Here is a 26,240-nt window from a genome sequence, read left to right on the forward strand (position 1 = left end):
TCTTTACGTACTCGGTTCTGGCAAAACCAGAGTATGCCTTCGTCCCCGACATGCGCCTAGTTCTGGAAAAACTAGGGGAGCACCTCGTCCTCGATGGCTTCGACTACATCGATTTCGACTGCATCGACTTCGTCATCGACACCCACTTCGACGACTGCCTCGACGCGTCTCCGTCACTCTTCTTGCGCACTATGCACTTGCGGGTTCATGAGCGGCTACCTCGACACCGGCACCCGACCACGACATCGACCACGGCATCCCCTCGCGCGGCTACCCTGACCACGGGTGCAGCACCCACGCTCTCGGCTACCTCGACAATGGCACAAAGGGCTATCACCTTGCATGAGCACCTAGACTTCTTCTAGGTCGACCATGACTGCGGGGGAGTGTCAGCCCGCTGGTTCGTACCTCCGGCTTCTCTTCAGTCTGACCGTCTGCGACGCTACTGTTGTTCACGTTACTACTGCTACGACTACGGCGGAGTGTTAGAGATATATTTGTTATAGGTATATTAGGTAGTCTAGGGTTTGTAATCTCTATCTACCATATCTCTAGAAGAGCTACCTTAGATTCCAAGTCTTGTACCCTATATAATCGCTCCAAGAGGCTCAATACAACATCCACCGTATTCCTCCAATCTCTCTCCCTATCTATCGTTCTACAGTGACCACTGCATCACATCCATGCATAAATAAAAAAAATAAGAAAACACAATTCATTGATTATGATAAAAAATATACAAAACCGTACCGACCGCCGAAATATTGAAACAAAAGGTATGTATTTTAAGTGGAGGTAAAGACTAGATGAAATATAAAACAACACCTTAATATGATTAAACCCACGCAAAACTACAGGCAAAGACACGTTCACGCCAGTACATGTTGCTAGTCTGATGAAATATCTGAATTATTAGTTACACGCAAATACATGTTGCTGGGAAGATGAAATATCTTAATTATTTGCCTGCCAGACGACATCTCTTGTAGCTTACCATCACTTCTCCTTTGGGCTCTGGCGTAATCTTGCTCCAGTCTGCCTTGGGGAATGGAGAAATCAATTTGAGCTCAAAATTTCTCAGCAAATGGCTCAAGATAATTTTAATTTGCATGTAAGCATAGGCCTCGCCGCTGCAAGCATGCCTTCCACATCCAAATGATGTGTAAGAGAATTTACCAGCAACTTTGTCCTCTTCCCTCCCTGGACCAAACCGATCTGGATCATACACCTCAGGATCATTGTAAATGTGTGGTAACATGCCGTTCACCAAGACAAGGTTTACTAAGGTGTTGCCTTTTGGGATACCATATTCATTTCCCCCTTTTGAAGTCACGGTGATGTCTCTCTGTACCTTGCGGACTAATGTTGGCAATGCAGGGTGCATACGTGCCGCCTCTTTGATGCAACTATGCAGCGTCCGCATCTCTGACAAAACACTGTAGTCAATGTTCTCCTTGTACTTTCCAATTATTTGCTTTTGCTCATCCATAGCTGCAACTAAGAACTTTTGATGGCTCAAAAGTTGTGCTCCAGTCCACGTGATAGTCGTTGCGCTCGTGTGTTTGCCAGCAAAAATCAAACCGAGGATTAACCCACTGACTTCTCCTAAGGTCGTGGCACGGCCGTCTTTGTACGTTGAATCCATGAGTCTCTGGAGCACATCCTCCTCGACACGGTCGAAGCTCTTACGTGACATCACAATCTCTGAAAGCAGTCCCGTAAGCTTGATCCGTGCTTTGTCACGCCGACGATTTACTGGGATTGGGATGTATGGGAATAAGAAGCTCACAAGGTTCAAGCCTTCCTCAATTTGATGGAGCAATGTGCAGAACTGGCCGAACATCTTCTCTCGGACCTCTTTGCCAACCAGGCATCGGCTAGAGATTAGCATGAGGAGCTGCTGAAATTCATGTTTCAGATCCACTATCCCTTCATCTCCCCATTTTGCAAAGTAGTTCTGTGCAATATGAATACATTAGCGCACATGGTCAATCAAGTGAATCAAGCACATCGCAGAAAACAAACATGCATTGAAAGAATTAAAGTAGTAGCATTCATACTGCAGGAAATGATGATAGTATTTTCTCAGACATCTTGCACCATTTTCTCTATTAGAATTTCGAACTGGATAAGGCTATTCGACAGCTTGCCCTAGTAAAGCGATGTACTACAAAGTAGTATATCAAATATTGTGATACTCATATTCTTATTTTTTTCACAAGGAGGATAACCTCTGGCATTTGCATCGGTTGATAGATATAGCCTATTAATTTTTTCCACTGTTTTCCTACATTTTGTACAATGTATTATTAAGAGGACACAGGGTATATATATAAGGCAGTGTCTATATTTGTGCTTTTGCTGAAAAAAGTATATATTTACGTTAACCATATATGTAAACTATATCAAAAATATAATTTTGATATTAAAGGAAGACATAATATGTAATGGCCCTTCATCAAGGTTGTGATGATAGTTTGCCGGTCAGAGATCCTAGTTTCTGTGAGTATCGTATTATGTGGTGACTGACCAACCAAACAAGACTGCAATATGTCAAGCGATGTTTCTTTTTTTTCGAGACGGGGAAATATCGCCCCAGCTTCTGCATTCAAAGGATGCACACGACTTTTTTATTAGATTATTCACAACACCTTACAAGAGTAATACAAAAGATCAAAACTCGAAGCCACCTCGCTAAACCTAAAGTGGGATGAAGGGGGTGACAATTCACCAACTCATATCATCCAAAAACCAAATGCCTTTCCAGACCGCCCAATAGCAGATGAGAAGCACATCCAGTCAAGCAGACTTTCAGCATACGCCAACGCACACGCCGTAGAAGTTGCTACCGCCGCCTTCCTCGACTCCATCTTCAAAAGAGATCATCGCATTGACCATACCCGGTCTGCCATCGATGCCGCCACGGCGCCAGACGACTCCACCATCATGCGCGTGTCCATCACACTGCATCCGTCCCGAGACACCACTGCACCATGACATGGCGACTCGACGACGCCGACACAGCAAAAGCACACCGCTCCACCTCAGCACCACCGCCATCCGTTGTCTACTCCAAAAATGATACCCCCAACAGGGAGAACGGCGTTGCGCGCCGCCATCGTTCGATCCGGGAGACCCGAGTCTAGGGTTTCCCCCGGAGCAGCCCAGACAAATGTAGCTGCATGAACAATGCCTTCAACAAGGATGCGACGAACAGGCGCCGCCATCGTCCGCCATGACTGCAGTCAAGACCGGTTTTCACCGGCAGCCACGCCGCCGTCTGGGACTAACGCAGCTGCAGGAAAAATGCCTTCAGCAAGGATGCGACGAACAGGCGCCGCCATCGTCCGCCATAACTGCAGTCAAGGCCGATTTTCACCAGCAGCCACGTCTCGCCATTGGGGACTAGATGACGGATCGCGAGACCCGCCAAAATAGCCACGAAACTGGCTGATCCCCTCCGACGAAAGAGGAAACGGCCACCGCCCAAGCTTCCTCATGCTGCAGATCAGACCCAGGAGCACCGCCGACAACCAATAGGGATGCCAGAGATGCAGGTGTACACAGCCCGACCAAGCCCAGATGGGCTCAGACCTGGCCCGCCTACCCGCAGCCATGGCCGTCCGCCGCTGGAGTTCACCGAGGAGCCCTGGCCGCCACCGCCGCCTGCAGCAGTGCCGTAGACCACGCCCTGCCGGCGACCGAGGAGATCCTCCGCTGCCACCACGCCAAACGGGCTTTGCCCGGCAGCGCCGGCGGGCGGGGATGAGCACAGGGGAGGGAGGGAGGCGGCCGCCGGGCTGGGCACCCCGGTGCGGCGCGGTGCGCCGCCGCACGGGGGTGGGAGGTGTTCGGCTAGGGGTTTGTTTACTAGGTCGATGTTTCTATAGAACTTATAAGTATGAATGACAAAAACCTACGTAACTGGTCATTTTTTTAGTTTGTCCCCTCTGACCGTGGAAACTAGACTAAATAAATTAGCGCTCGAGTATGTAAAAGGTCTACTTAATATGTACGGAGAAGGCAACAGGCTATTTCCATACAATAACAAATACCAAACAATATAACAAACACTTGTGCTGAGAAATGACGATTATGGAGCAACCAACAAATATCCTGTGGTTTTGCAATTTACCTCCACTTCTTGAAGCATGGGGTTGACATGGTTCCTCAGTTGCGCCGGCCTCAGGGACTCAACAAAGAAGCGATTCTGCTCCATTCTAGTGGTGTAATCTACAGCAAAACCCATCTCCTTTCCGAATATTGGCACGGTGAACTCATATATATCTCCATGGGTAATCTCAGACTCCATCCCTCGAAAGAAAATGTCAGAAGCCTCCCGTCCAACTAAGAAGGTTATCCTTTTCCAGAGAAAACTTATTGTGAACACACTGCCAAGGGTGTTATAGAGAGAAAGCATTGCAGCTTCAGGACCCTTTGTACACATCGTACATAAGAATCTTAAGAAAGTAATACCCTTCACCACAGGTGGAGGCGGTGGAGTGCACAAAGGATCGACTGTAATTCTTCGACTTGCAATTTTTGTGACAACTGCAGTTATAGAAAAGACCACAAGGGACAGCAACACAACACTAATGGGCAAATCCATGTCGTTGTAGTCCGTAGAGCTGATTAGATTGGCACTACAAAAACATGAAGATCATGTTTTAAAGGTTAAAATCAATTTATTGTCTCTACATAAAATACGACATTCCACATTCACTTTTAGACCTTCAAAATACAATAAAAGCCTGCTAACATTTTTTTGAAAAGGAGATGTGACCTGGCATATTCTGTTGCAGCATTTTAAATTAAAAGTGTTACCCGAGACTCGATAACTGAATAATGAATTGTCAACATCCCCTTGATGTGTGATAAAAATAACGGATACAAGATTACATTGTCATGAAAATTCAAATGAAGTTTCCAAAGTTTTAAGTAATTTTTTGAAGCCTTCTGTGCAATTATAAAAATAATGCCAAATTATTTTCCTTACTTACTTCATGGTAACTTGATGTTATGACACCAACGATCAGTCAAACAGTATATAGACACTTATTAAAAACTTTCTTCTGGTAGGATCATTCCAGCGTTTTGGCCTGGTCGATCTCGTTGGCTGCATAGCCGCCCAGGCCACCGCCGATCCGGTGCACTCATCGACCAGATGCTGAAGTGCAGGGCTCCAAGTCGGCTGCCCAAGTTCCAGATCATCTTCTCCAGCGGTCTCTATGGACAAGCGCAGGGCGCTCCTAGACATTTGGATCGAAGAGTACTTGGTCATTTGAAGGGGATCCGGCCCGGCACATCCACAGATAGCAGCCGGTGGGGCTTCAATGGGATGCGTTGCGAAGCTCTGATTTCAGATGACACCACGGGACATGTCAAAATTGGGATTTCCATGGTGTTGGTAGATGCGGGTAATTCCAAGACGGCTGTGAGATTGGATGGACAAAAGGTCACGGCAGAAGGCGGGATCCTAGATGCGATGAAGACATTGCTTCATGGGATGCTTTGCGGGCTTGACAGCGGCATTTTTCCTGTCCAAACGTTCGGAGCCCGTGAGCCCGATGATTGGTGATTTGCAGTAGCGGCCTCGTCAAGTGGGGGCGGCAACACACTCAGGGACTACAGTTTTGGTTTGTGCTTCTCGAGTACCAAGTCGATATTTTTCAGGGTGAAAACCTAAGGTTTGGCCTTTATTGGTTGTACCTGGCAATGGTCTTGTTGAAGGCATTGTTTTGAAAACTTGGACTTTCTCCGGGATGAAAAGCTAAGATCTTTGATCGAGCGACGACAATTCTCGTGCTTTGTCTCCTTCTTGGAGGCATTGCTTTTTTGAAAACCTCTTTTTTAGTTTAGGTGTTGTCTGGTTGTGGGTAGAGTGTTGCTATTGCAAGTGATAGATCAGCAAGGCTGGGTCTTTTTTCTCTTTTTTATTTTACTTTTTGGCTGTGTACATCTTTGATGTCTTCGGACATCATGTTAGTGTAGAGGCTGGATGTAATTTTTATCTTCGCGATATTAATATATTTCCTTATCGAAAAAAGGATCATTCTAGCAAGGTTTCTACTCCAGCCCTAAATCAATTTTTAAGGGTCAAGGGAAAAATACCCAAACTTGCAGACTCAAGCAATGCTCCCAGATTCATGTCAAGGTTTAGAATAGCGTGCTAAAAGAAATAGTGACAAGCTCCTCTAGACGGTATGCATGCTATATCGTGCTAACAACGAGCTGTATTTCAATAGTGTTTAAAAATACAAGAGATAGCCTAAAATTAAATGATTTCGGCAAGAAAACGATATAGTCCAAAAGTGATAGATCCATTTATACATAACCACACACAAAATAGTTCTCCAATTTGTTAGAAGCCTAACATCAGCATTCCACATCAGCATTCCACAAGGCAACAATGCAGTATAAGTTATTTGTAAAGAATCACCAGTACTATAGTTTTATCTTCCGATTCAGAAGAGGAACCAACTGATTCATCACCATGATAAACAGAAAGTAACTTCTTCTTTTCCGAAGGAGGAAAACTCGAGCCTTTTAGCCAATAGGCTGAAAAAATAGTTCGCTCAAACATCACTCCTCCCCCCCCCCCATCGCCTTTTGGCTTGTAAAAAAATATAAGAATATGATAGAAATTTGAAAAAATAAAATGCTTTGAGATTACCATGTGTTATGTGTTTCATTTGTTTGGAAAATTTACAAACATGAATTTCGATATATTACACAAAATGTCATCATGTTTCGGTAGAACAACTTTTCAAAAAATTACCACCGGTGCACCGCCATATTGGTGCACCGACGGCCACGACCACCTGCACTGACGGCCAAGGCCTCATCCTCCTCCTCATCTTCCTTATCCTCCTCTTCCTTATCCGGCCTCCTACTCCTCCTCCATGGGTGCGACGATGAGAACACTACCTTGTCCTCCTACTCCTCCTCTTCCTCCTCCAACACTGGCGCGGAGATGACACCACGGCCATGGTTCCCGATCTAGATCTAGATTGGCCTTTTTTTTTTTGGAAACAATACCGCCGACGCAACAAGCTAGTGCACCGGGGATAAATCATGTTACTGCCGGCGCTCCAAGTTGGTGCACCAGCGATAAGATATTACCACTGGCATGTTCCCACCGGCGCGCGCTGGTGCGTCGGCGATAGGCAATTGTGGTGCACTGGCGGTAGGGTTTTTCCTAGTAGTGTCACCACCTTCGACGAAGAACCCTGTAGAGTTCTTGAAGCAACCGCACAAGTGCCCCGCCCCTTCATCAGCGGCCAGGGATTTGCCGGCGGCCTCCAGGAGTGGCGAGGAGGGGTGAAGGAGAAGGGGGTCGGCGTGGTGGCTGCGATCTAGGGTTGACCCACCTGATCGCCTGGAGGGGACGATCAAGGGAATCAGGAGGCCTGCACAGCCGGTGGACTCTGTTTGTTTCTCTACCAGGCAATTAATATGTCGATCTCACAAGGTGGTGCATCCACCGGACAAAAAGGGAAAAGAGGGAGCTAAGACGACACTGAAAAATTATCCCAACGGATGTGCTCATGTCAATGTTTGAAATATCGGAGGCAGCCTACAAAAAATGATATATAAGGACTAATGTACTTTTATGCACCTTCTTTAAAAGGCTCTAGCAAGGCTATAGCTGGATATTTCAAACTAGAGTAAATTCTACTTTTTACTCTACTAGTTATGTACTTGTGACACCAACTGAGCTATTGTTGCAAATATTTCACTAAATGAGGTAACATGCGTCACAAATTGATAGTTTGAAGGTAGAAAATGGAATTCACTCTGAAACCAATCGTTTATGTGCCCGTTGCCGGTCATTGGAAAGAGAGAGCTCAGGCGCTTGTCGGCGGCAACGATGCTCAGCTCGGGGCCACCAGAACGGGCTACATAGTGGGGTGTATGGTCTCCCAATCGTTGGATCTAGACAGGGACAACGCGCAAGAGGTATCTAGCTTCTTTGGGGCGGTGGCCATCATGGCAACCGACCGTTCCGTCTAGTTCGTGAGCAGGAGCGAACGAGCAGGCCACACGCTTCTCCTTTGGATTCAGTAATTCTCTTTGTAAACTGGACTTCTATGTACGATGAACTGGATTACTGGATGGCTACGCTGCAGAGCAGCAATATCTCCACTCTTATACTCCTTTAAGCTTACGGGTTATTTTTTCAATTATGAAAATCGTAATTATCAAACATTCGATAATGTCTATGCAATTGTCTAATTATTTTTTCGTAAGAGGAACTCTTGATTAACAGTTAAGATTTAAGTACATTTATTATGAGATAATTTCATTTTTTTGCAGAAAGCAAGTGACTGTGGTATTACGAGAGTGTAAGCAACTAGCCGAATGGAATACTTAAATCTTTTAACTAATAAAACGACATTTTTTTGGAAAAAGAGTGTAGTACCAACACAAATAACTTCTGTAGGGAAGCACAGGCATTTATCTAATATGGATAAAGATACAGAAAGTAAATCGTGTAGATTGCCAAGATTTTGTAAGAAAGCTCAAACCAAAGAGTGACGAAATAGCAGATCGAAGGTACCTGAATACGAACGTCAGCTCCTCCGCGCCCGTACGCACTTCACTGTCGAAAGAGACGACTCTTGTTAACTAGCACTGCAGAAGAAGATTGCAATCTGGCAACTTCCTGGACTACGTAAGGCCGCACTAACATATATAAAGAAGTACCTTTTCCTCAGGCATAGTATATAATAATTTAGTACTACGTCCCAAGCGGTGGCGGCTAAGAACAAGTAAAGCCAGATCTGGTCACTATTAAGCATGTACTCTCTCCCTCTCCTTCATATTAGTCATCATAGATTTGGGGTATCTAGAAATATTTTATGTAAAGATACATTCGAATCCAAGATAACATATATGAGACAGATGAAGTATGTGTGTATTTATAAGAAGTGGTGTAGTATACATTTTTTGATAAGGGGCGGTTTATTACTTAAAATGTTTTTAAGCATTACACCCAGCCTCTGCATAACTAGGATGCACACCGCCGTTTAGTAGTCCAGTATCAAACAAAAGGATATAAAAGAACGATGTAAAAAGCTAACTACTATAAAGCTCCATTGGCTTCAATCTTCCGACTATGCAGCCACCCATGTTGGGAAATAAACTCCCTGACCGTGTTCTTCAACCGTGTAGACACCTCTGTAAATAGGTCTCGATCTTCCAAATGCTGAAGTGGCAACCATGAACGGAGCAAAGCGGTACACCGGTAAATAACCTGCATGATAGACTAATTTTTGTCATTAAAAACCTTGTCATTTATACACAACCAAAACGACCATGCTATCGCAATTGCTCCCACTCCGATAATAATTTTGTACCTGGAATCCACCACATTAAGACAATTGCCATAGATGTTTGCAATGCTACGAGGTGGATATAAGGTAGACCCTATCTGAATGATTGACCATATAGATCTAGCAACCCGAAAAGTGAAGAAAAGGTGTTTTATAGTCTCATCTTCGTGACAAAACACATATTTCGTACAATCGTGTCAGTTGTGTTTTACAAGGTTATCTTTAGTAAGAATCACACCTCGACGAAGATACCATGCAAAGACCTTTATTTTAAGAGGTATCTTCATCTTCCAGATGGATTTATTATTTAATACCGACTGTGTTGGGATACTCAGAGCTTTGTACATGAAGCTAACCGAAAATACACCATTCTTGGTGAGACTCCAACGAAATTCATCCATCCTCTGAACCAATTGAATTGAATCCAACAGCCGAAGCAGTTCGTTCCAAGCGACTAGCCGGGGACCAATGAGATCATGTCTGAACGTCATAGAGGGAGGGGAAGATTCCAACACCTTCTGCAAGGTATCCCTTTTGTGATGAATAATACTGTACAAAGCAGGATACTGTCGCGAAGAGTGGTTGTTCCCAACCACTTATCCTCCTAGAACCGTATCTCCGCCCCATTCTTAATGCATAAAGAACCAAAAGGAATAAATATTTTTTAGTTGCCATGACACCATGCGGTAACCCAGCATACCACTGCATGTTGTAGTATACAAGTCGTTGATATAACATTCATGAAGGGACTTCTTCACAAATATCACATCCCTTAGAGTGGTACAACAGAAACATTGCAGGTCATAACACTCCAGATTATATTACAAACATGATCTTGACAAGTTGGTATTCTCACAAGTCCGATGAGAACAACCTATGATATTACTTAAGTATCATTACAACTCAACTTAATAGACATGACGAGCTCAGCAAATTATTTAGGTAAGTCACTATGCTGCTCCGCTCCTAGATGTCTAGGGTAAGACTCTACTCCTCCGCCTCCGTGTCGTCAACTCCGTAGACTATCCCATAGTCCACGCGTTCAACCCTTCTGAACGGTCTGGCTCTTCATAGAACACCTTGCAGTCGCCTTCTGGTGCTCCGGTGTATGCCTCCTCTTCATGATCACAGTCTAGCAAGGGTGTCGAAAGAAAGTGAGTACAAAGGTACTCAGCAAATTCAAAAGTGAAAATGTGTTTGATGCACTAGCTATGACCATTGATCAGAAAATCTCAGGTCAATGCATGTTTCGCAAAGATTTCTTTAAAAAGGTTTATTTTATTTTGAAAACAATGCCCGCCAGTCTTGACAGGTTGACCAGAACTTCACGGAGTTCCTTTTCTGCCGCGTTCGTAGTTCCCTTCCCGGAACAGGGAGTGACAAGCCGCAATTTGATACACTCTGCAGAGGTGCGTTACTTTTCCCATAAGAGAACTTATCCTTGATGCAAACCGGGCGTACGTTCCCGTCCACACTTTCTTGGTGTGAGGCCTAGTATAAGAACCAAGCCAATCACTGCCTTCTCCGCGACCCTGCATACCCACACTTTTGTCCATCCGCACATCCCCGGTAGACTTCTCCCGATCATACGGCTTTACCCACGATGTGCTACGGATAATCCATCATAGACGGTAGAGCGCTCTCATCCACAAGGATGGGGATTTTAAAGGTTTTCCCAACCTACTACAGTGTTCTCACAACACCCAGGCAGGCTCTATCAAGTCTTTTGATATGTACGGCGCTAGAATCACTAGACGACATTGGTGATTAGTCCTAGATGAGTAGAACCCTTGCAATGGAACCTCCACCATCAACACATACCATGGTTCCATTGCCCACCACATAGTCATATTCATAATTGGAAAATTAACATTTTATTTTCAGTGTAGGAATGATAAGTATATCGAGTAAATTGATAGAAATTAATACATATGACATGAGAAAGAGTGAACTTGCCTGAAGACTACGAGATAGTGCAGTTCGAAGGTTTGGATGGAACATTGACCTCGGGTTCTGAAAAGAAGCATCATTGTCCGATAAGGACAATGTTATAAAATCCAAATTATACATGCATGAGTGATTTATTTTTATGTTGAATCCCTTTCCCCAGAGTATTATTAAGATTTGTGTATTTAAATCTTTATTTGAATGTTTATGCCTTAGGCAGTAATTTATAATCCTTAAATATTATTTTGATATGTTTTTCCTTAAAAATGAAAATAATTTGAAATCATAGAATTTTTTCCTTTTTGTAATATTTATTTCAAAAAAAGGATTTGGAATATTGGAATATTTCTTTTTGGAATTTTTTTTTTAAATGAAAAGACTTGGAATAATAGAATTTTCTTTGAGAAAATATTTGATTAACAAATATTTAAATCCATTTTAATTTTCCTTGATTTTCATATCAAACGAAAATTTCAAATCTTAAATTCCAAGTTTAGAATTTATTTCAAAATTTCCAAAATCTAAATTTGTGTTGTTTATTTCCTTTCTTATTTTATTCTGGTTGAGAAGTATTTTTAATGTATTATTCCAGTTTCCTTGAATTTTTGGAGGTATATATAATTTATTTGGAATTTTTCAAAGTGTAAGGGTTATTTTGAATTGTGAAAAGACAGAATTGCCCCTAGGCTCACCTGTCAGGTCAACCCACTGGTTGAACCAGATCGGCCCACGTCGGTCGGCCCACCGGCCTCATTCCCCTCCTCTACCACTCGGTACGAACCCTAACCCTAACCCTTGGCCATTCCCGTGGCGATGGCGTCGCCGCCACACTCCGGTTGACTCCAGCGGTTCTGGGGCTCGCCACCGGTCACGTCTGATGCAGCGCACGGCGGCGCATCTTTCTATCCACGTCGATCTGAAGCTCCTCTCCACTCCTGCGCGCAAGCTCTACCGTGCCTAGGGTTTGCGAGTTCATCGATGACCTCCATTGATCTGGGCTCCCCGGACTTGCTGGTGTTGTTCGCCACCCTCTTTGGTGGTGGTGCGTGGCTGGCACCGGCCTAGCTGCGGTTTGCCGCCGCCGTGGCTAGCTTGTGCCACCGTGCCTCCATGGACACCGCCATGAACGCCTCTAGGTACTACTGTTATCCCCTTCTTCTCCTCTCTCTACTCCATCTACTCCATCTACCTGAGCTCTGGCTACTGGTTCATCTATTGCTTGTGCTGCTGCTACATGTTGTGCATGTTGTGCTATGCTGATGCCACTCCTAAGCCTGCTGGTGCTATGCTCATGCTTGTCTAGGCCTACTGCTGCTATGCTCATTCTTGTTTAATCCTACTGTATTGCTGTGCTAGCCTGGTTCTACTTGCTGATGCTCTTGTGCTTGCTCAAATGCTTATGAATTGCCTTGCTGTTAGCAGTCGCTAACAGCCTGATGCTTGTGATGTCTGTGGTGCTCTCCTATGTCCTATACATGATCCAAATGATCCATTTGGTTCAATCTATGCTAGTGGCTAGGTTACTGGTTCCATGCTTGGATGATCTTGATGCTTGCCTAAGCTACTGCAATGGTATTAGCTTGCTATATAGCTATTTATCATGCATTGGTTAACTGTTGTTGCCTCCTATAGCACATTGATCATGGATCAATGGCTAGGATGCCTTTGTTATCCTATCGGTTGCCTCACTGTGTTGTTGTTGCTTATTTAGCAATGAATTAATTTATATTCATGCACTAGTTAATTATATGTATATGAACTGTTTATGCAATGTTGATTATATGCATGGATTTGTGTTATATGATATCTCCAAGATCAATTGGAAGATACAAATGGTCTGAACCCCTCCTGGGTTGTGATGACTTATGGCTTATGGCTGTTGGATGTCTTGTGGTTGACGTGACCACAGTAGCTCTAGCTTCTGCTTAGGTTGCTCTCACATTTGGATCAATATTTGTTATCTAAGCTCATTATAGCTTGCACAGTAGGGTATCATATTCATATGAATGCCATTGTGACTTGTTTGTGAAGAAATCACATATTAACTGATGGTTTAATTGGCTAGGATATCTAGGTGGTCTCTGTAGCTCCTAGTAACTATGTACTACTCTACTGGTTTGCTATCTGTCCATCTATCCATCTATAATCATCTATTTGCACATCAATAGCCTCTAGATAGTATATAGATCTAGTTGCTCTCTTTTTTCCAGCACCTCTTGGTCAAACCAAGTGATGTTAACCATGTCATGAGCATCTGCTCATGCATCTGTTGTGTGATCATGCTAAGAGATGGATTGGATCCACTGGATCCACTCCTTGTACAAGTTATACCTTGCTCCAACTCCTAGATGGTCATTTTTGGTTGATGTTGAGCTTTTCTTGATGGATTTGATTTACTTGTCCTTCTCCTAGCTCCTGGATGGTCTTGCTTATGTTACCATGTCACTGGTTGGTTTGGCTTTGGTTGGTTTGGAGAAACTGGATGGTTTCTAGGGTTTTGATGTGTTCTTAAGAAAGAACAGCTACGAACTGCTACTGTTACTTCTTTGCTGCTTGCTGAATATGGTCTGGTCGATTTGGATGTCCTCTCCAGCTGTTTCTGCCTATTTGTAGTAGCTTGTACTACTGCCCTGGCTTGACACACAGACATGTGCATTGTTGATGACTAGGCCAGAGTGTTTGGCTATTGAGCATGTAGTGAACCTTGTGAGCTATGCATGTGTGTTCTTGAGGTTGAAACTTGAGCCCATCATTGGCTCCACCATGGTCTGGCTGATGTTTATCTCCATTTCGCATGGTTTTTGGAAACTGACCAGTGGCATTGCCACTTGTATTATGACATATCTGGTTAGTTTCTTTGTATATGCAGGTTCAAGCTTCAATTGATCCAGGGTCTAGAAGATACAAGCCTTGTAGTTTAGGTTTTTAGTTATAGATCAATATTTGAAATCTTCTTTTACTTCATTTAATATATGACCAATTCTTGTATATAAAAGATATTGTATAGAAAATGTATGTTTGTTTGTATGATCAATAAAGCTCAAGGTTTTCCTTAAGAAAATTTATTATAATTTGAAATTCATTTGTGAATTATTTTGTGTAAGTGTGATATGGTTTTGAATTATGAATTCATGATTCATTTATATATTCATTACTTATATACTTCTATGTTTGAATTCAAACTTGAAATGCCAATTCAAATTCTCTTCCAAAACCTTAAGTTTCAAAATAGATCATGTCAAAGTTTATAACAGTCACCTTGCTCTAACCCTAATAGCAACGAGAGAGAAACCTCGATCCCTCTTAGGTTTGATGCAATTAAGAGCGAAAGTTTCCCCCGTTTTGCGATGAAATGCACATCCCATTTCTAAATCTACCCCTCGTTTTTCCTAAATACTGGGATATTAAACACCAGCTCAAAAATGTGAATCACCTGGTTTCCAAAGAATCTTAGAGATCGCCTTTGAGCCAACATACTTTTTCCGCAGCAGTTGTTACCACACACCATCCTCTGTTAAAACCCTGGCCAGCCATTTACCAAGCAAGGCCCTGTTCTTAACTTCAAGATCATGGACGCTAAGTTCACCTTGATCTTTTGGATGATATACCACACTCCATTTAGTTAACCTTTACTTTTTCTTCTCACTATCCCCTTGCCAAAAGAATCTTGATCGACAATAGTCCAATCTATGTAAGACTCCTTTCGGTAAATGGAAGAAAGAAATCATATACAGTACCATATTTGTAAGTAATAAATTTATGAGAACTAATCTTCCACCCAGGGATAGAAATTTTCCTTTCAAACTAGTAATACATTTTTGAAGTCTTTCTTCAACAATTTTCCATTCAGCCAGCGTAAGCCTCCGATAGTGAATCGGAATGCCTAGATAACTGATTGGAAAACAACCAATCCCACAACCGAATAATTTAGCGTATAGGTTGGCATCATCTTTGGCATCACCGAAACAAAACAATTCACTTTTATTGAAATTGATCTTTAGACCTGGCAACAACTCGAATGCTGGAAGAATTAATTTCAGATTACGTGCCTTTTCCAAGTCATGATCCATAAATAGAATTGTATCATCGGCATACTTAAGGATGGATAGGATGCCATCAACCAAATGGGGGACCACTCCTTCAATTTGGACATCAATCTTAGCGCGCTCTATTATAATTGCAAACATATCCGCCATAATGTTGAATAACATTGGAGATAGAGGATCACCTTGCCTCAAACATTTTCTGGTCTAGAAATATTTGCCAGTGTCATCATTGACTTCAATGGAAACACTTCCACCAAAACAAAGTTATTTATAAGAGCGCGCCAATCCTCAGAAAAACCTTTCATCCTAAGAGTTTGTTGAAGAAAAGACCATTTGACTTTATCATAGGCGTTTTCAAAGTCGATTTTGAGTATTACCCCATTCAACTTTTTGCGATGCATCTCATGGATTGTCTCATGCAAGGTCACCATCCCATCTAGGATGTGTCTTCCTTGCATAAAAGCAGTCTGAGAAGGGCGCACCACTTGATCTGCCACTAAATTAAGTTGAATAGTAGCTACTTTTGTGAATATTTTAAAACAAACATTTAGAAGGCATATTTGTCTGTATTACTGAATCCGTTATGCATTAATAACTTTCGGTAAAAGAATGATTTCATCAAAATTAATACGGAACAGATCTAGCTGCCCCTTGTGGAGTTCAGCAAATAGATCCAATAAGTCAGACTTTACAATATCCCAAAAGGTTTGGTAAAATTCAGCCGGAAAACCATCCGGTCCTGGCGCCTTATTTTCTCCATCTGAAAAATGATTTTCTTATTTCCTCCTCGGAATATGGGGAGGTTAGGATAGCTTTTTCTTGCGGAGACAGTTGGGGGATGGTACGTCTCAAACGTATCTATAATTTTTGAAGCTCCATGCTTGTTTTACACCAATTCATATATGATTTTCTTACACTTCGTTGCACTTTTACATGATTTACGATACTAACCTATTAACAAGATGCCACAATGTCAGTTCCCTATTTTCCGCTGTTTTTGTATTTCATAAAAGTTGTACATGAAATATTCTCGAAATTGGACGACAGAAATTGGACGACACAAAAGCAGAAGTCAATATTTTACCGATACAAAGACGAAGTCCAGAGGGGGGTTGAAGAGGTGCCACAGGGAGGCCAGACTCACCCTTGGCGCGGCCTGGCCTTGGCCCGCACTGAGGGGGGGGGTCTAGCCCCCTAGGCACCCCACCGACTTAAATTCTCCGCCTATTTATACATCGTCTCGGGAAAACCCTGGATACCCGAGCCTCCATCCACGAAAAGTTTCGTCGCGGCCACCATCGCTGAACCCATCTCGGGAGTTCTGAAGCTCTTCCCGGCACCCTGCCGGAAGGGGAAATCATCGCTGGAGGCATCTACATCACCATGCCCGCCTTCGAAGTGATGCATGAGTAGTTTATCCCTGGACTATGGGTCCATAGCAGTAGCTTGATGGTTGTCATCTCCACTTTGTGCTTCATGTATAGATCTTGTGAGCTGCCCTACATGATCAAGATCATCTTTATGTAAACCTATATGTGGTGTTTGCTGAGATCCGATGAATATTGTATACTATGTTGAGATTGATTATATATTCATGTCATATGTTATTTGTGATCTTGCATGCTCTCCGTTGCTAGTAGAAACTCTGGCCAAGTGGAAACATGTGACTCCAAGAGGGGGTATTTATGCTCGATAGTAGGTTCATTCCTCTAATTTTTTGGGAGAGTGACAATAACGTCTAAGATTATAGATGTGCTGTTGCTACTAGGGAGAAAAAATAATGTTTTATCTGAGGGTAATTCTATTGTTTACTTTACACACATTGCTTAATGCGATAATCTGTTGCTTGCAACTTAATACTGAAAGGGGTTCGGACGATAACCGGAAGGTGGATTATTAGTCATAGACGCAGTTGGATTATGGTCTATGTATTATGTTGTAATTCCCAATCAAATCTCATAGTAATCATATTGTCATGTATGGTCGATACTCTATCAATTGCCCAGCTATAATTTGTTCACCCAACATGCTATTTATCTTTATGGAGAGACACCCCTAGTGAACTGTGGACCCCGATCCTGTTTCCTTTACTGATAAATTCTACTGTAATTCCTGTTCTGTGCAAACATCTCTTTCCACTCGATACATCTAATCCTTTGTGTTTAGCAAACCGGTGAGATTGACAACCTCACTGTAAGTTGAGGAAAAGTAGTTTGGTTGTGTTGTGTGCAGGTTTCACGTTGTTGCTGACGCGGGTAGTGCGGTCTGCCACTAGTCAGCTAGCAACACCTTCAGAAGTCACGCCTTTCTCCTACTGGTCGATTAAACCTTGGTTTCTTACTGAGAGAAAACTTTCTACTGTGCTCATCATACCTTCCTCTTGGGGTTCCCCAACAGTGTGAAGTCGGCATTACGATAAACACCATCAAGCTCTTTTTCTGGCGCCGTTGCCGGGGAGAAAGAGGATTTCTGCAAGGGGAGTCTCTCATCTCCAATCTTTTTTACTTTGTTATATTTTTCTTATTTTACTTTATTTTATTTTGTTTGCTTCATTATATCAAAAACACAAAAAAAATTAGTTTCGTATGTAGTTGTCTTTATATCAAAAACACAAAAAAATTTAGTTTCTATTAAAGCTGTTATTTATGTTGCTTAGTTTTACTTTTGGTAAAATGTCTATTCCTGTTACTATGTCGCATGAGGAAATGATTTTCACTTTCAAGCAAGAAAGTGAGGAGAGTTTCAAGCAAGCTTGGTCTAGAATTAATAGTTCTTATAATAAAACTGAACCTAAAATGAATCTAGGCTTGCTTCTTAGTAGCATATATTTTGGTATTATTCTTTGTTATAGATATGCTTTGGAAACCGCAGCTGGAGGAGATTTCCTTCATTGTGATGGAGATCAAGCTTTTAATGCAGTAAAAAAGTTGGTTGCAACATATAGCTCACCTACTAATTTTGTTTCATCCCTTGTGAGAATTTTTGCTAAATTAAACACTCTTGATCGAGACAAGTACAACTAGATTGAACGAATGCTATAGTATGCTTCAGGAGAAGTATGATCAAGTTCCGATAAATTCTGAACCCACAAATTGGCTCCCTTCAGTGAAAGTTGATATAGGTGGTGAAATTGTTTATGCTTGTTGCGATATTATGTCTGAATTTTGCCTTATGCCAAGAGATGTTTATATCTTTGGGGACTTTCCGAGGGAGGAGAAGAAATATCTGTTACCAATAATGCTGTTATATTACCCATTGGAATTGCTGAAGGAGCACATACAATTTTTTTAGGGAGGATGGTATCCACTGATTATCTTGTCATTGAATGTGTAGGAAAAGGACAAATCATGCTTGGGTAATCAGTACTAAAACTCCCAGGAGCAAGGATTGATGTTGGAGAAGGTATCATGATTTTTACCTCCTCACCAGGTGGTTCTCATTGTTTTCCTAAGAAAAATCTTAAAGGTAGGAGATGTATGCACAAGGCCTCCGCCATTTATGATGTTGATGCTTCTTTACTTGATAATACTTGATGCTCGCACTTTTTCTGCGCCTAGCTGAAAGGCGTTTAAAAAGCACTCTTGGGAGATAACCATGTTTTATTTACAGTAATTTTTCTTTTTGTTGAGTCTTGGAAGCTATTACCACTATAATAACCTCTCCTTATCATTTTATTTCATTTTTGTGCCAAGAATAGCCTCTAATAGGAAGAAAGTAATATTTTGGAAAGTTGCTGTCCTGAAAACAGATTCTGTGTTGTTACCATAAAAATTCTTAAAAATAGCCAAAGCGGAATTTTGAGCTGTCTTTTTTATGCATATGCCCAAGGTTATTATCAAACTTTCGTTAGTTGACCACTTTGCGAGATGAGCAACATAGGATTTTTGAAAAAATCAATCTTTACCTGTTGACAAGGGATTAACTTATCAATGCCTACGGGTTGTAGACTAGGGTTTAGTTGGAAGTAGAGGGCAAGTAGATCTCGAAGGTTTCAGCCGAAAAGTACTCGACGATTATGAAAACTAGGGTTTGAGAGACAATGATTCGATGCTTTCTTTGTCCCTCGACTCCCCCTTATATAGGAGGTGGAGCCGAGGGATTCGTATTGTACAAGTTACAGAGTCCGGGAGGGTTTCCAACTCATCCCGTAAGATTACAAATATTATCTCCTAATACAACTCTAGCTTTCCTTAATAACAACTTGGGCTTCCGATTCTTCTTATTCTTCGAGTCGTGGGCCTTCAATAAACCCCGGGTACTATCTTTGGCAGGCCCATTGGGGATGCCTATGTCAGTAGCCCCCGAGATTTTGCCTGAATTGTAGAGTCAGGGAAAATCTCCACTGTTTATATTTACTCGACAACTTTAAATTTCTCTATATTTCTTCATACGAATTTCTATATTGTACAGGGATAATGGTAGTTGGGGCTAGTTCATCTGACGGATCAGGTACTAGTTAACTGCTCTAGTGGCAATCCGCAAAAACCTACTTCAAGATCACGTCCCCGGACATGATCTCGGGATACTGGTGTAAACTTCGACAGGTGCCGCTTGAGGTCTTACCATTCAGTCGAGTCCCAGTTATATTTATCGGGTACCTAACGCGTCCGTTAGGATTTTTCTTCGTATCTGTTGATACGGATAGAAGTAGCAAACCGACGTCAGAGACGGCGCCACACCACTCGAACGGATGCGGGGTCTTACCTTCGCAAAGTTTTGCGGCATTCAGAAATTGTTCGCAACTTTGGCGTTACGAGAATATATTGTCGAGTGCTTATTCGGCTGTTGGAATGGCACATTTTATTGAGTCAACGGATGACTTATATTGCTCTCCCAATGGGAGTATATGTAGAGTTACTTATAACTCGAAATATACTCTCTTGTTCTTCTATCTTTCTTTTTTATAATTTCATCGGGCACGCGAACAGCGTTCCCGATGGGAGTAGCCCCCGAGGCTACAGCCAAGGACTTGTGCTTGGGTGTAGGCTCCACGCTTTATGCCACTATATTTTCTTTCTCTCCCGAAATTTTCAAATCTCTCGCGTGCGCGAACAGCGCTCCCGATGGGAGTAGCCCCCGAGGCTATGAGCAAATATTTTGTATTTGATCATAGGCTCACACCATTTCTATTTTGTCTTTCTCGAACTTTTCATTTTTTCCAAAGTAGCCCCCGAGCATTTGATCAAAAACTTGTATTTGATCAAAGGCTCTCCAATATCTTTTGTTGTCGCCTTTTTATGAATCTGTTGAGTCGAAATTTTCTCTTGCTGAAGTGACATCATTGCTGACGATAGCCACGATCGCTGTTCCTGAAAATCGCGAGATGTTCTCTCTCGCTGCCTTGCGGGCCCAAGTTACACATCATATTGACACGTCGTGCAAGTGGGGGACACACGTCTTCTTTTCCTGGCGCACGCACTGTAACGGCTGTAGGGCGAAATTACTTTTTTACCCCTGTTCCACGTGTACATCATCTACCGCACACTTTTTTCATCCAACGGTTCGCCGCTTCGCCGCACATCTATTTAAGGTCTTCATCTTCTTCCTCCAGCACTTTCGCTCGCGCCGCTCCCCTGCTCTTCTCTGCAAAAATCTCCTCTTGCGCCCCACAGTTCTTTGAGCTCAACTTCTCTCGAGCTGCACTCCTGCGCCATTGTTGATGCCACCGCGCGGACCGACCGAGGCACGGCACGCCGGAATCAACGATGGCTTCCGCAGATCTGGGGAGCGCTGAGTGGGAGAGATCCAAAATCTCTGCCCAAGACATCAACCTCCTGAAGAAGCGGGGATCAGCAAGAAACCCAAGGCGCTGTGCTTCCCCAGCGATGAGAGCTACCCAACCCCTCCAATGGAGTATCGGGTTAGTTTCGTCGATCATCTCATCCGCGGTCTTTCTGCCCCCATTCACCCTTTTCTTCGGGGGTTGCTTTTTGTTTATGGACTGCAACTTCATCACCTCACACCCAACTCTATCCTCCACATTTCCATCTTCATCACCCTTTGCGAATCCTTCCTCGGCGTCCGGCCCTAGCCGGGCGTTGTGGAAGCGTATCTTTTTGTCGCCGCAATGGCTCTCCCAATGTCGCCTATAACATAGGCGGCGTTGTTATCTGCGTTCGCCACGATGTCGATTACTTCGATGTCAAATTCCCTGACTCAGTTCAAGGGTGGCGCAAAAAATGGCTGTACATTCATGAGGAGAATCACGGATGTGCTGAAGACAACATCCCTCCTTTTGATGGTGCCGAGAAAATCTACCGCCGCCGTTCCTGGGACGCAGAGGCTACCGAGGAAGAAAAAACGGCGACGGAGGCATTGATGACCCGCATCCGCGAGCTGCAAAACACCCGCGGCAAAGAGCTGTCATTGGATTTCGGCATATTTCCTTAGAATCAGAGTGCAGCCTCTGCAGGCTCGCAAAAATCCCCTCTGGAAGTATGCTGGCGATAATGATGTGGATCGCCTGTCGGTGGATTTACCGGTCAAGGACTTAGAAAAACTTGTCCGAAAAATTTCCTCCCTCGGCAAAAAAGATCTGTCCCGTCTTCTTGTCGAGTAAAACCATACAGCGCCGCCAATGCGCTTCCCAAGGTAACTTTTGTCGACTCTCTATTTTTGTTTGACATCCTTTGCATAACTCCTTTATTGACATCCCTCTTTGCTTTGTACAGAACCATCCAGATATTGTCTCTCTTCCTCCCCTTCCTGAAGGTGGGGAAGTCGAAGAACGAGCCGTTGTCGCTGATGACAACCAAGATGCTCCTGGCCTTGATAGTGAACCCGCAGTTTCTCGAAAATCTGCGGGATCTTCTGAAAAGGAAGCTGAATCTGAGGGTACCACCTCGGCACACTCTCCTCCTCCTGCTGTTTCTCCAAAGAACAAAAGGAAAAGGACTGATGTCGAAGATTCCGGCACTTCCAAAGCCGAAGAAGCTGCTCCTTCACGTCGGAAGGCAGCTTTCGATCCATACTGGAAGCCCTCGTCAGTTCGTAAGTCACCTTTTGTTTCTTACTATTTTGCTACTTGAAGATTTTTGTCTATCTTGCTTCTTATATTGTCGCCATTTAATCGCAGTGGTGACGAGGAAGAAATGCCAGCTATTGATGCGACTGCTCGAACGAGTACGTCGCATACTCTAGTTGTTTCTGAGGTGCAAATTGAAGGAGAAGAATCTTCGCCTCCTCAACAAAACATCGACGCACCTACTCCTCCTGCAAGCCCTCTTGTCCCTTCACCAAAAAGGGCAAGGGTTGAAACAATCATGGAGCCTACCTTGCAATTGGGTAGCTCCTCGACTCCTCTTTTGGATGATGTAAGTCCTTAAATGCTTTCTGATGCTGTCGATGTTTTCTCTGTTTGCTTCTTTTGACTTTGTGCTATCGCACTTTCTCCCCTACCAAAGCTTTCTTTCTCTATCTTTCTTTTAATAGCCTTTGATTAAGGAATTCATCCGCTTCGGTGCCCAATTCGTTGGGTACCGCGACTATGCTAGCAAAGCTGAAGGTAATGTCTCTCTGCTTCTCTTTACCCTTGCCTTCTCACTCCTTTCTTGTCGTGATTTTAACTAAATTTAACTATCTTGGCAGAAAAACTGGCGGAGGCCAACGAGCGTGCCAACACACTTGCTCAAAAATTAGAGCAAAGTGAGGAGGCTCGTAAGAAGGCCGAATCAGATGCTAGTAAGGCTAGGGCAGAGGCTGACAAGGCCAAAGCCGATGCTGCTGGTGTCGAAGAACTTAAGAAGAGGCTTCACGACGCCGAGACTTCGCTGAGCGAGCATATAGCCGCACAATCTGCTCGCGAAGACGCGATTATTAAACGCCTGAGGTCGCAAAACCGTCGCTTTGTCAGTGAGTACCTGAACCATTTTGTATTCTTTGGACTTGCTTTTCTTTACTCATTTGTTGATCAATAAATTTCTATCTTCGACAGATAAAACATCTCAGGAATTTGAACTTGAAGATCCCGACAATGATCCTCTTCTTGACGCACTTGCGTTCCTTGAGTTTCATGGAACAGAAGCACGCGACGGCATTGATCAAGCCAAGGAAGGACTGTCGCGGCTCTTCCCCTACTTCTTCCCGAAGAAAGAGGAACCCGCGACTTTTCTTGCTCTTGCCAAGTGTTTTAATCCGCCAGAAGATCTTGGACTGAAGCTGCGCCAAGAAAATATGAAAGTCGCTGTTGAAAGCACTGTCGCCCTTGTTGCGGACAGCCAGCAAAACATCAACTGGACCAAAGTTGGCGACACACAGGAGATGGAGACCACGAAGTGGCGATCGCTGATCAGGGCTGCGAAGCCCAACACAAAGAAGATCCTCGCTTATCTTGGATTCAAGCCTACTCCTGCCCCTAGCTCGTCAAAGCCGGAGGTCTAGTAGAATGCCTTTTCTTTTTCTGTTTTTCATTTTCCTGTTCCTTCTGAAGTTGTCGCCACAGTAGCTTTGGCGACAACTGTCGTAGTAATTCTTTTGAAGACTCCTTACGTAATATACGTGTAAATGTCCCGAAGATCAATGGAATTTTATTTTGCGTGATCATTGATACTGAAATTTTCTTTTCCAGTTGATATTTGATAACTACTCCGCAAATCCTCATCCTGCCGACACTTTTACTGCTTCCTCCTTCTCGAAGAAAACACTTGTCGCTGATGACCTTGTCGAAGGTTCTTCAAGTAAACACTCCCCGAATGATTTGCAAGAACTTCGCCAACAACTTCAGTCCATGAAAAAGCAGACTCTTGCGATGATGGAGCAATCTCGCAAAGCATCCGAAAGGGAAAGGATTGCCCTTCAACAAGCTAAAGAAGCCATAAGTGCCAAGGAAGCTGCTATTTCGGAAGCTGAAAAAGCAACTACTCGAGAAAATTTTATGCTTGATTTGATGATTGAGGCCAGTGCAGATATGTCAGGTATGCTCTTGCAAACCGAGATTCCCGTTTTCTCGCTATTTCCTTTTTCGAGATTCTTATGTTGTCGCCAACTAGGCTCCTTTATCGACGCTGCTGCTGAGGATGAAAGGGTGAATACCAGGACGAACCTCCTTGTTAACCTTTCTCTCGACCACGGTTCTCTATTCTGGGCCACTCCTGAGCGAACTCGACAAATTGTTAGGTTTCAAGACCGCGCCTGTCAGGTTCGCGAGTTCCTTGACTTCTGCACCAGGACATTAACCCTGGTTTACAAGACGCTGTTTCCTCGGAACGAAGCACCCGACACTATTCTTGGATTGTTGGAGAAGTTTCAAGATGCTCCTCGTATCCATCACTTTGTACGAGCTCAACTATCTGCTGGTGCCAGGTTTGCTATGATGATGATCAAAATCTGCTATCCCAAGTTTGACATGAGCCAAATTGTTACCAAGTGCTTAGCCAAGATGGCGAAAAGGAAGAGAGATGTCAGCAAAATTGATGATCATGTGACCCCTGTAGCAGAAGATATGATGGATGAACTTCTTCGGATGGACTCTGAATTCTTCGAGAGGGGCAGCTATGCTGAACATAGTACTCGCACTTTAAATACTGGACGGATGACCATAGATAATATATTGAGCCGGAATTGACTTTCTTTTTCTTTTAACCTGTCGATTTTTCTCTAAAATGGCGTCCTGTATTGTTGCAAACATATACTATATTGTAAAGTTTAGGAAATATTTCTATTTTTCTTCCTCAAGCCCCCGAGTGTTTCGGTGGTAAATCTCTTTATTGTGTATGCGAGGTTGTAAACCAAGGCACCCGAATTTTTATTGAGTATACTATATTTGCGGGTACAAGCCCCCGAGTATTTTGTTCTTTTGCTGATTGCTATTTTGTACTTTCTTTTTATTTGGCGAGGTATTTGATACCAAGGCGAAATATTTCTTGCCCATTAGATTTATCTATGTTGTGTATATGTTGTAACTTCGAGGCGTAAGCTCCCGAGTATGTCGACGAAAAGATATGTATCTCATCACTATATTTTATTATATTGCAGCACCGCGAGCCCGCCTCATTAAAAACCTTTCCAGCCCCACTCGGTGCCCTGAAAAGGAAAAGAGTGCGTCTGAAAACTCGCGGGCGTTTCGGTACATTGTATTTTTACAAAGGAGGACTATATTTCGACTCTAGGCGTAGAAACGCCTGAGCTGCGCCACGTTCCTGGGGTTTTTCTCGGGAACCCCTGTCTTCTTGTCCTTGATCCTGTACGCTCCTCCTTCGATTACTTCCGTGACGACGTAAGAGCCCAGCCATGGTGACTCGAGCTTTTCAGTACTTTGCTGATTGAGCCGTAAGACCAAATCGCCGACCTGGAAAGATCTTGGCCGCAACCGTCGGCTGTGATAGTTTTTTAGGTCCTGCTGGTACTTGGTGACTCGTGAGAGTACTTCATCCCGAGCTTCGTCGAGTGCATCCACATCGTCCTCCAAAGCTCTTCTTGAAGTTTCTTCGTCATACTCTGTGACTCTTGGGGAGTCATGATCTATTTCGATCGGTAGTACTGCCTCAGCTCCGTGGACTAAAAAGAACGGAGTTTCTTGTGTCGCCGTATTTGGTGTTGTTTGAATACTCCACAAAACACTTGGCAATTCTTCGGCCAAGTATGCCGAGCCTTTTCAAGCGGTCCTAGCAGGCGCTTTTTAATACCGTTGCGAGATGATACCATTGGCTTTCTCGACTTGGCCGTTGGTTTGCGGGTGCCCAAGCGACGCGAAGTGCAATTTGATGCCTACTTCGCACGGTATGCCTTGAACTCCTTGGACGTAAAGTTACTGCCATTGTACGTGACGATGCTGTGAGGTACTCCAAACCGAAAAACGATGCCTTTCACGAATTTGATGGGCGACGCTGCGTCCGGTGAATTTATCGGCTTTGCTTCTATCCACTTGGTGAATTTATCGACGAGCAACCAACATGTACTCGTATCCTCCTGGCGA

The 26,240-nt window shown here is 43.4% G+C and overlaps 1 protein-coding gene across 1 annotated transcript; it reads right to left on the reverse strand.

Moving 5' to 3' along the window:
* Positions 1 to 958: 958 nt before the first annotated feature.
* Positions 959 to 4,609, reverse strand: LOC124673541 (obtusifoliol 14-alpha demethylase-like). The gene is made up of 2 exons (XM_047209601.1): positions 4,136 to 4,609; positions 959 to 1,957 (listed from the first exon to the last, which is right to left on the reverse strand). The coding sequence occupies exons 1-2, from the start codon at positions 4,607 to 4,609 to the stop codon at positions 959 to 961; spliced, it is 1,473 nt and encodes a 490-aa protein (XP_047065557.1).
* Positions 4,610 to 26,240: the final 21,631 nt, after the last annotated feature.

The sequence above is a fragment of the Lolium rigidum genome, chromosome 7 (assembly GCF_022539505.1).
Source record: "Lolium rigidum isolate FL_2022 chromosome 7, APGP_CSIRO_Lrig_0.1, whole genome shotgun sequence".
In the NCBI taxonomy this organism is placed as follows: domain Eukaryota; kingdom Viridiplantae; phylum Streptophyta; class Magnoliopsida; order Poales; family Poaceae; genus Lolium; species Lolium rigidum.